The sequence below is a fragment of the Chiloscyllium plagiosum genome, unplaced genomic scaffold (genome assembly GCF_037043375.1).
Source record: "Chiloscyllium plagiosum isolate Xiang-an unplaced genomic scaffold, Cpla_swu_hap1 HiC_scaffold_133, whole genome shotgun sequence".
NCBI lineage: Eukaryota > Metazoa > Chordata > Chondrichthyes > Orectolobiformes > Hemiscylliidae > Chiloscyllium > Chiloscyllium plagiosum.
In genome coordinates this window covers 135,999-147,205 of record NW_028270272.1, presented here as the reverse complement: position 1 = coordinate 147,205, position 11,207 = coordinate 135,999, and the positions used below count along the sequence as shown (strand labels likewise).

Here is an 11,207-nt window from a genome sequence, read left to right as displayed (position 1 = left end):
CTGTGCACAGTGCTCCCAGTGTGGGTCTAACTGAGGGATATAGAGACTGGAACTGTGCACAGTGCTCCCAGTGTGGGTCTAACTGAGGGATATAGAGACCGGAACTGTGCACAGTGCTCCCAGAGTGGGTCTAACTGAGGGATATAGAGACAGGAACTGTGCACAGTGCTCCCAGTGTGGGTCTAACTGAGGGATACAGAGACCGGAACTGTGCACAGTGTTCCCAGTGTGGGTCTGAGGGATATAGAGATGGGAACTGTGCACAGTGCTCCCAGTGTGGGTCTAACTGAGGGATATAGAGACCGGAACTGTGCACCGTGCTCCCAGTGTGGGTCTAACTGAGGGATATAGAGACTGGAACTGTGCACAGTGCTCCCAGTGTGGGTCTAACTGAGGGATATAGAGACGGGAACTGTGCACAGTGCTCCCAGTGTGGGTCTAACTGAGGGATATAGAGACTGGAACTGTGCACAGTACTCCCAGTGTGTGTCTAACTGAGGGATATAGAGACCGGGTGATGGAGACAGGGAGGGAGAGATGGAGAGAGGGAAGGAGTGATGCAGTTGGGGAGGGAGAGATAGAGAGAGGGAGAGAGAGAGATGGAAGGAAGAAGGAAGAATTTATGTCGTGTGTTTAGATGTCACTCTGTGAGGTTGAATTCTTTCGAGTCTGGTCACAGGGAAAGTTTCACGATTTCTTTACTGTTATTCTGAAATCATACAGAGATAATAATATCTCAGACCGTGACATTGGGTGAAGGGATCATCACATTTTGCTGAACAAACACTTGTCGTCCATGTTCTGGTGGCTGGTGCTGTGTGCTCTAACCCCACCTCCGCTGTGCTATTTATACCCAGTGATGTGCAGCTCCAGAATCCTGTCGCTCTTACACCACAGGGAAGAGAGAGGGGGGGAAGGAGAGCACAGGAGAGAGAGAGAGCGGCAGAGAGAAACAGTCTGAAGGAAACAGAGAGAGAGAGAGAGAGAGAGAAGGGGGAGACAGACAGAGGTAGAGAGAGAGAGAGAGAGACACAGAGGGGAGAGAGGGGGGTGGAGAGGGAGAGAGGGAGACATACAGCTAGAGAGAAAGAGAGAGTGGGGGGAGAGGGAGGGGAGAGAGAGAGAGGGAGACATACAGATAGAGAGGAAGAGAGAGTGGGGGGGGGGATATGGTGAGTGTGAGACATAGTGAGAGGGAGAGAGACAGAGAGAGGAGGAAGGAGACAGAAAGTGAGAGACAGAGAGGGACCCTGGGGCTAGGGCTCGCTGCTGTCTCTCTGTAACCGGGGGAGGCTGATAGTCTGTCTCTCGGTCCCATGCAGCGCTGTCCCCTTCTCATAATAGGCTGCTTCGTTAATGAAGATGGGGTACAGAGCACCCGGCCCATCGTACAGCACTGCCTGTCCCCACAGCGTCTGGAACAGGGGCTGGCCTGGGAACACAGGCTGCCAATCCTGGTCCTGGGAGGGAGGGAGGGGGGAGGGGTGGGCGGAGGGAGGGGGGGAGATAGGGAGAGAGGGGGGGAGAGAGAGAGGGGGGAGAGAGAGAGTGGGGGAGAGGGGGGGGAGAGAGGGGGGAGGACGGGGGAGAGGGGGGAGAGAGAGAGGGGGGAGAGAGAGGGTGGGGGAGAGGGGGGGAGAGAGGGGGGAGAGAGAGGGGGGGAGAGAGAGAGAGGGTGGGGGAGAGGGGGGGAGAGAGGGGGGAGAGAGGGGGGAGGATGGTGAGGGGGGGGAGAGAGAGAGAGGGGGGAGATGGGAGAGAGACAGTGGGGGAGAGAGAGAGAGGGACAGAGAGAGGGGGGAGAGAGAGGGAGCGGTGAGAGGGGGAGATGGGGGAGAGAGGGGGAGAGGAGGGGGGAGATAGGGGGGAGATGGGGGGGGAGAGAGAGGGGGGAGATGGGGGGAGAGAGGGGGGCGAGAGAGAGGCGGGGGAGAGAGGGGGGAGAGGAGGGGGGAGATGGGGGGGGAGAGAAGGGGGGAGAGAGGGAGGCGGGGGTCGAGAGAGAGGGGGGAGAGAGGGGGGGAGAGAGAGGGGGAAGAGAGAGAGGGGGGAGAGAGACAGGGGGAGAGAGGGAGTGGGGAGAGAGAGGGGGGGGAAGGGAAGGGGAGAGAAGGGAGAGAGGGGGGGAGGACGGGGGGGGAGAGAGGGGGGAGAGGGAAGGGGAGAGAGGGAAGGGGAGAGAGGGGAGAGAGACAGTGGGGGAGAGAGAGGGACAGAGAGAGGGGGGGGAGAGAGAGGGAGCGGTGAGAGGGGGAGATGGGAGAGAGAGAGAGAGGGGGGCGAGAGAGAGGCGTGGGGAGAGGGGGGGAGAGGAGGGGGGAGAAGGGGGGGAGAGGAGGGGGGAGAAGGGGGGGAGAGAAGGGGGAGAGAGGGAGGCGGGGGAGAGAGGGGGGGAGTGAGGGGGGAGAGAGAAAGATATGCATGTCAGCACTGATCCACAGAAGAGAGGGGACGGAGTGAGGGAACGGGGGAGGGCCAGTCTGGGGGAGGGGACAGGGTGAGGGTCAGTCCCGAGGGAGGGGGCAGGGTGAGGGTCAGTCCTGAGGGAGGGGGCGGGGTGAGGGTCAGTCCTGAGGGAGGGGGCAGGGTGAGGGTCAGTCCCGAGGGAGGGGGCAGGGTGAGGGTCACTCCTGAGGGAGGGGGCAGGGTGAGGGTCACTCCCGAGGGTGGGGGCAGGGTGAGGGTCAGTCCCGAGGGAGGGGGCAGGGTGAGGGTCACTCCCGAGGGAGGGGGCAGGGTGAGGGTCAGTCCCGAGGGAGGGGGCAGGGTGAGGGTCAGACCCGAGGGAGGGGGCAGGGTGAGGGTCAGTCCTGAGGGAGGGGGCAGGGTGAGGGTCAGTCCTGAGGGAGGGGGCAGGGTGAGGGTCAGTCCCGAGGGAGGGGCAGGGTGAGGGTCACTCCTGAGGGAGGGGGCGGGGTGAGGGTCAGTCCTGAGGGAGGGGGCAGGGTGAGGGTCAGTCCCGAGGGAGGGGGCAGGGTGAGGGTCACTCCTGAGGGAGGGGGCAGGGTGAGGGTCACTCCCGAGGGTGGGGGCAGGGTGAGGGTCAGTCCCGAGGGAGGGGGCAGGGTGAGGGTCACTCCCGAGGGAGGGGGCAGGGTGAGGGTCAGTCCCGAGGGAGGGGGCAGGGTGAGGGTCAGACCCGAGGGAGGGGGCAGGGTGAGGGTCAGTCCTGAGGGAGGGGGCAGGGTGAGGGTCAGTCCTGAGGGAGGGGGCAGGGTGAGGGTCAGTCCCGAGGGAGGGGGCAGGGTGAGGGTCACTCCTGAGGGTGGGGGCAGGGTGAGGGTCAGTCCCGAGGGAGGGGGCAGGGTGAGGGTCACTCCCGAGGGAGGGGGCAGGGTGAGGGTCAGTCCCGAGGGAGGGGGCAGGGTGAGGGTCACTCCCGAGGGAGGGGGCAGGGTGAGGGTCAGTCCTGAGGGAGGGGGCAGGGTGAGGGTCACTCCCGAGGGAGGGGGCAGGGTGAGGGTCAGTCCTGAGGGAGGGGGCGGAGTGAGGGTCAGTCCTGAGGGAGGGGGCAGGGTGAGGGTCAGTCCCGAGGGAGGGGGCAGGGTGAGGGTCAGTCCTGAGGGTGGGGGCAGGGTGAGGGTCAGTCCCGAGGGTGGGGGCAGGGTGAGGGTCAGTCCTGAGGGAGGGGGCAGGGTGAGGGTCAGTCCCGAGGAGGGGGCAGGGTGAGGGTCAGTCCTGAGGGAGGGGGCGGAGTGAGGGTCACTCCCGAGGGAGGGGGCAGGGTGAGGGTCACTCCCGAGGGAGGGGGCGGAGTGAAGGTCAGTCCCGAGGGAGGGGGCAGGGTGAGGGTCAGTCCGAGGGTGGGGGCAGGGTGAGGGTCAGTCCTGAGGGAGGGGGCAGGGTGAGGGTCAGTCCCGAGGGAGGGGGCAGGGTGAGGGTCAGTCCTGAGGGAGGGGGCGGAGTGAGGGTCACTCCCGAGGGAGGGGGCAGGGTGAGGGTCACTCCCGAGGGAGGGGCGGAGTGAGGGTCACTCCCGAGGGAGGGGGCAGGGTGAGGGTCACTCCTAAGGGAGGGGGCAGGGTGAGGGTCAGTCCCGAGGGTGGGGGCAGGGTGAGGGACAGTCCTGAGGGAGGGGGCAGGGTGAGGGTCACTCCTGAGGGAGGGGGCAGGGTGAGGGACAGTCCTGAGGGAGGAGGCAGGGTGAGGGTCAGTCCCGAGGGAGGGGGCAGGGTGAGGGTCAGTCCCGAGGGAGGGGGCAGGGTGAGGGTCAGTCCCGAGGGTGGTGGCAGGTTGAGGGTCAGTCCCGAGGGAGGGGGCAGGGTGAGGGTCAGTCCCGAGGGAGGGGGCAGGGTGAGGGTCAGTCCTGAGGGGGCTGAGGGATGACCGATAACTCACCTCTCGGTCCGGGTGAATGAATCCGTTCAGATGACCTTCCGCATCCCGAGGGAAGTCGATCTTCCTCACCATCCGGAATATTTCCAGATCACACTCCGGGAATTCAACTCCTGGAAAACACATCCGCAAAGTGGGACCAGGCTGAGGGTGGGTACGGGGGAGGGGGAGAGACCGGGGGGACAGGGGGAATAGTGTGGGGAGGGATACAGGGCTATTGGGAGGGGGGAGAGCAGGGGGGCAGTGGGATTAGTTTGGGGATGGATACAGGGCTATGGGGAGAGAGAGCGGGGACAGTGGGATTAGTTTGGGGATCGATACAGGGCTATGGGGAGAGAGAGCGGGGACAGTGGGATTAGTTTGGGGATGGATACAGGGCTATGGGGAGAGAGAGCGGGGGACAGTGGGATTAGTTTGGGGATCGATACAGGGCTATGGGGAGGGAGCGGGGAGACAGTGGGATTAGTTTGGGGATCGATACAAGGCTATGGGGAGAGAGCAGGGGGGACAGTGGGATTAGTTTGGGGATCGATACAGGGCTATGTGGGGAGAGAGCGGGGGGGACAGTGGGATTAGTTTGGGGATTGATACAGGGCTATGGGGGGAGAGAGCGGGGGGACAGTGGGATTAGTTTGGGGATCGATGCAGGGCTATGGGGAGAGAGCGGGGGGACAGTGGGATTAGTTTGGGGATTGATACAGGGCTATGGGGAGAGAGAGCGGGGGGGACAGTGGGATTAGTTTGGGGATTGATACAGGGCCATGGGGAGAGAGCGGGGGGACAGTGGGATTAGTTTGGGGATGGATACAGGGCTATGGGGAGAGAGCGGGGGGGACAGTGGGATTAGTTTGGGAACTGATACAGGGCTATGGGGAGAGAGTGGGGGGACAGTGGAATTAGTTTGGGGTTCGATACAGGGCTATGGGGAGAGAGTGGGGGGACAGTGGAATTAGTTTGGGGATCGATACAGGGCTATGGGGAGAGAGAGCGGGGGGACAGTGGGATTAGTTTGGGGACTGATACAGGGCTATGGGGAGAGAGTGGGGGGACAGTGTGATTAGTTTGGGGAACGATACAGGGCTATGGGGAGAGAGTGGGGGGAGAGTGGGATTAGTTTCGGGAACGATACAGGGCTATGGGGAGAGAGAGCGGGGGGACAGTGGGATTAGTTTGGGGATCGATACAGGGCTATGGGGAGAGAGCGGGGGACAGTGGGATTAGTTTCGGGAACGATACAGGGCTATGGGGAGAGAGAGCGGGGACAGTGGGATTAGTTTGGGGATCGATACAGGGCTATGGGGAGAGAGCGGGGGACAGTGGGATTAGTTTCGGGAACGATACAGGGCTATGGGGAGAGAGCGGGGGACAGTGGGATTAGTTTGGGGATCGAAACAGGGCTATGGGGAGAGAGCGGGGGTCAGTGGGATTAGTTTGGGGTTCGATACAGGGCTATGGGGAGAGAGCGGGGGGACAGTGGGATTAGTTTGGGGAGCGATACAGGGCTATGGGGAGATAGAGAGACCGGGGGTCAGGGGGTTAGTTTGGGGATCGATACAGGGCTATGGGGAGATAGAGAGACCGGGGGTCAGGGGGTTAGTTTGGGGATCGATACAGGGCTAGGGGAGAGAGAGCGGGGGTCAGTGGGATTAGTTTGGGGATCGATACAGGGCTAGGGGAGAGAGAGCGGGGGTCAGTGGGATTAGTTTGGGGATCGATACAGGGCTATGGGGAGAGAGCGGGGGGCAGGGGGATTAGTTTGGGGATGGATACCGGGCTATGGGGAGAGAGCGGGGGGACAGTGGGATTAGTTTGGGGATCGATACCGGGCTATGTGGAGAGAGAGCGGGGGGCAGTGGGATTAGTTTGGGGATCGATACAGGGCTATGGGGAGAGAGCGGGGGGCAGTGGGATTAGTTTGGGGATCGATACCGGGCTATGGGGAGAGAGAGCGGGGACAGTGGGATTAGTTTGGGGATCGATACAGGGCTATGGGGAGAGAGAGCGGGGACAGTGGGATTAGTTTGGGGATCGATACAGAGCTATGGGGAGAGAGCGGGGGGACAGTGGGATTAGTTTCGGGAGCGATACAGGGCTATGGGGAGATAGAGAGACCGGGGGTCAGGGGGTTAGTTTGGGGATCGATACAGGGCTAGGGGAGGGAGAGCGGGGGTCAGTGGGATTAGTTTGGGGATCGATACAGGGCTATGGAGAGAGAGCGGGGGGACAGTGGGATTAGTTTAGGGAGCGATAAAGGACTATGGGGAGATAGAGAGACCGGGGGTCAGGGGGTTAGTTTGGGGATCGATACAGGGCTAGGGGAGAGAGAGCGGGGGTCAGTGGGATTAGTTTGGGGTTCAATACAGGGCTATGGGGAGAGAGTGGGGGGACAGAGGGATTAGTTTGGGGATCGATACAGGGCTATGGGGAGAGAGAGCGGGGGGACAGTGGGATTAGTTTGGGGATCGATACAGGGCTATGTGGAGAGAGAGCGGGGGGCAGTGGCAATTGTTTGGGGATCGACACAGGGCTATGGGGAGAGAGAGCGGGGGGCAGTGGGAATTGTTTGGGGATCGATACAGGGCTATGGGGAGAGAGCGGGGGGGACAGTGGGATTAGTTTGGGGATGGATACCGGGCTATGGGGAGAGAGCGGGGGGACAGTGGGATTAGTTTGGGGATCGATACCGGGCTATGGGGAGAGAGCGGGGGGACAGTGGGATTAGTTTGGGGATCGATACCGGGCTATGGGGAGAGAGCGGGGGGACAGTGGGATTAGTTTGGGGATCGATACAGGGCTATGGAGAGAGAGCGGGGGTCAGTGGGATTAGTTTGGGGATCGATACAGGGCTATGGAGAGAGAGCGGGGGGACAGTGGGATTAGTTTGGGGATCGATACAGGGCTATGGGGAGAGAGAGCGGGGGGACAGTGGGATTAGTTTGGGGATCGATACAGGGCTATGGGGAGAGAGCGGGGGGCAGTGGGATTGGTTTGGGGATCGATACAGGGCTATGGGGAGAGAGCAGGGGGACAGTGGGATTAGTTTGGGGATCGATACAGGGCTATGGGGAGAGAGAGCGGGGGGGCAGTGGGATTAGTTTGGGGAACGATACTGCGCTATGGAGAGAGAGCAGGGGGGCAGTGGGATTATTTTGGGGATCGATATAGGGCTATGTGGAGAGAGAGCGGGGGGACAGTGGGATTAGTTTGGGGAACGATACTGCGCTATGGAGAGAGAGCAGGGGGGCAGTGGGATTATTTTGGGGATCGATATAGGGCTATGTGGAGAGAGAGCGGGGCACAGTGGGATTAGTTTGGGGATCGATACAGGGCTATGGGGAGAGAGCGGGGGGACAGTGGGATTAGTTTGGGGATCGATACAGGTCTATGGGGAGAGAGCGGGGACAGTGGGATTAGTTTGGGGATCGATACAGGGCTATGGGGAGAGAGCGGGGGGACAGTGGGATTAGTTTGGGGATCGATACAGGGCTATGGGGAGAGAGCGGGGGACTGTGGGATTAGTTTGGGGATGGATACAGGGCTATGGGGAGAGAGAGCGGGGGGACAGTGGGATTAGTTTGGGGATGGATACAGGGCGATGGGGAGAGAGCGGGGACAGTGGGATTAGTTTGGGGATCGATACAGGGCTATGGGGAGAGAGCGGGGACAGTGGGATTAGTTTGGGGATCGATACAGGGCAATGGGGAGAGAGCGGGGACAGTGGGATTAGTTTGGGGATCGATACAGGGCTATGGGGAGAGAGCGGGGTACAGTGGGATTAGTTTGGGGATCGATACAGGGCTATGGGGAGAGAGCGGGGGGGCAGTGGGATTAGTTTGGGGATCGATACAGGGCTATGGGGAGAGAGCGGGGGGGCAGTGGGATTAGTTTGGGGATCGATACAGGGCTATGGGGAGAGAGCGGGGGGGCAGTGGGATTAGTTTGGGGATCGATACAGGGCTATGGGGAGAGACTGCAGGAGGTCAGTGGGATTAGTTTGGGGATCGATATCGGGCTATGGGGAGAGAGTGGGGGGTCAGTGGGATTAGTTTGGGGATGGATACAGGGCTATGGGGAGAGAGAGCGGGGGGACAGTGGGATTAGTTTGGGGATCGATACAGGGCTATGGGGAGAGAGAGCGGGGGGCAGTGGGATTAGTTTGGGGATCGATACAGGGCTATGGAGAGAGAGCGGGGGTCAGTGGGATTAGTTTGGGGATCGATACAGGGCTATGGAGAGAGAGCGGGGGGACAGTGGGATTAGTTTGGGGATCGATACAGGGCTATGGGGAGAGAGAGCGGGGGGACAGTGGGATTAGTTTGGGGATCGATACAGGGCTATGGGGAGAGAGAGCGGGGGGCAGTGGGATTAGTTTGGGGATCGATATAGGGCAATGGGGAGAGAGAGCGGGGGGCAGTGGGATTAGTTTGGGGATCGATACAGGGCTATGGGGAGAGAGTGGGGACAGTGGGATTAGTTTGGGGATTGATACAGGGCTCTGGGGAGAGAGCGGGGGACAGTGGGATTAGTTTGGGGATCGATACAGGGCTAAGGGGGGAGAGAGCGGGGGGAGAGTGGGATTAGTTTGGGGATCGATACCGGGCTATGGGGAGAGAGCGGGGGGACAGTGGGATTAGTTTGGGGATCGATACAGGGCTATGGAGAGAGCGGGGGTCAGTGGGATTAGTTTGGGGATCGATACAGGGCTATGGAGAGAGAGCGGGGGGACAGTGGGATTAGTTTGGGGATCGATACAGGGCTATGGGGAGAGAGAGCGGGGGGACAGTGGGATTAGTTTGGGGATCGATACAGGGCTATGGGGAGAGAGAGCGGGGGGCAGTGGGATTAGTTTGGGGATCGAAACAGGGCTATGGGGAGAGAGTGGGGACAGTGGGATTAGTTTGGGGATTGATACAGGGCTATGGGGAGAGAGAGCGGGGGGTAGTGGGATTAGTTTGGGGATCGATACAGGGCTATGGGGAGAGAGCGGGGGACAGTGGGATTAGTTTGGGGATCGATACAGGGCTATGGGGAGAGAGAGCAGGGGGGACAGTGGGATTAGTTTGGGGATGGATACAGGGCTATGTGGAGAGAGCGGGGACAGTGGGATTAGTTTGGGGATTGATACAGGGCCATGGGGAGAGAGAGCGGGGACAGTGGGATTAGTTTGGGGATCGATACAGGGCTATGGTGAGAGAGAGCGGGGGCAGTGGGATTAGTTTGGGGATGGATACAGGGCTATGGGGAGAGAGAGCGGGGACAGTGGGATTAGTTTGGGGATCGAGACAGGGCCACGTGGGGAGAGAGCTGGGGGGCAGTGGGATTAGTTTGGGGATCGATACAGGGCCACATGGGGAGAGAGCAGGGGGACAGGGGGATTAGTTTGGGGATCGATACAGGGCTATGGGGAGAGAGCGTGGGACAGTGGGATTAATTTGGGGATGGATACAGGGCTATGGGGAGAGAGCGGGGGGGACAGTGGGATTAGTTTGGGGATCGATACAGGGCTATGGGGAGAGAGCGGGGGGACAGTGGGATTAGTTTGGGGATCGATACAGGGCTATGGGGAGAGAGAGCGGGGGACAGTGGGATTAGTTTGGGGATCGATACAGGGCTATGGGGAGAGAGAGCGGGGGACAGTGGAATTAGTTTGGGGATCGATACAGGGCTATGGGGAGAGAGAGCGGGGGGACAGTGGGATTAGTTTCGGGATCGATACAGGGCGATGGTGAGAGAGAGCGGGGGCAGTGGGATTAGTTTGGGGATGGATACAGGGCTATGGGGAGAGAGAGCGGGGAGCAGTGGGATTAGTTTGGGGATGGATACAGGGCTATGGGGAGAGAGAGAAGGGACAGTGGGATTAGTTTGGGGATCGATACAGGGCTATGGGGAGAGACTGCAGGAGGTCAGTGGGATTAGTTTGGGGATCGATATCGGGCTATGGGGAGAGAGTGGGGGGTCAGTGGGATTAGTTTGGGGATGGATACAGGGCTATGGGGAGAGAGAGCGGGGGGGTAGTGGGATTAGTTTGGGGATCGATATAGGGCAATGGGGAGAGAGAGCGGGGGGCAGTGGGATTAGTTTGGGGATCGATACAGGGCTATGGGGAGAGAGTGGGGACAGTGGGATTAGTTTGGGGATTGATACAGGGCTATGGGGAGAGAGCGGGGGACAGTGGGATTAGTTTGGGGATCGATACAGGGCTAAGGGGGGAGAGAGCGGGGGGAGAGTGGGATTAGTTTGGGGATCGATACCGGGCTATGGGGAGAGAGCGGGGGGACAGTGGGATTAGTTTGGGGATCGATACAGGTCTATGGAGAGAGAGCGGGGGTCAGTGGGATTAGTTTGGGGATCGATACAGGGCTATGGAGAGAGAGCGGGGGGACAGTGGGATTAGTTTGGGGATCGATACAGGGCTATGGGGAGAGAGAGCGGGGGGCAGTGGGATTAGTTTGGGGATCGATACAGGGCTATGGGGAGAGAGTGGGGACAGTGGGATTAGTTTGGGGATTGATACAGGGCTATGGGGAGAGAGAGCGGGGGGGGTAGTGGGATTAGTTTGGGGATCGATACAGGGCTATGGGGAGAGAGCGGGGGACAGTGGGATTAGTTTGGGGATCGATACAGGGCTATGGGGAGAGAGCGGGGACAGTGGGATTAGTTTGGGGATTGATACAGGGCCATGGGGAGAGAGAGCGGGGACAGTGGGATTAGTTTGGGGATCGATACAGGGCTATGGGGAGAGAGCGGGGAGACAGTGGGATTAGTTTGGGGATCGATACAGGGCTATGGGGAGAGAGAGCGGGGGGACAGTGGGATGAGCTTGGGGATCGATACAGGGTTATGGGGAGAGCGCGGGGAGACAGTGGGATTAG

General features: G+C 60.4%; 1 protein-coding gene across 1 annotated transcript in view; it reads right to left on the bottom strand.

Annotated features, from left to right (window-relative positions):
• Nucleotides 1–680: 680 nt before the first annotated feature.
• The window catches only part of LOC148134000 (N-acyl-aromatic-L-amino acid amidohydrolase (carboxylate-forming)-like), a 140,874-nt gene continuing 130,347 nt past the window's right edge, over nucleotides 681–11,207 (bottom strand). The window contains exons 3-4 of the mRNA XM_087985706.1: nucleotides 4,339–4,448; nucleotides 681–1,460 (exon numbers count right to left, since the gene is read on the bottom strand). Coding sequence (XP_087841832.1) covers nucleotides 1,257–1,460; nucleotides 4,339–4,448 — 314 coding nt within the window. The 3' untranslated portion in view covers nucleotides 681–1,256. The remainder of the gene's footprint in view (nucleotides 1,461–4,338; nucleotides 4,449–11,207) is intronic.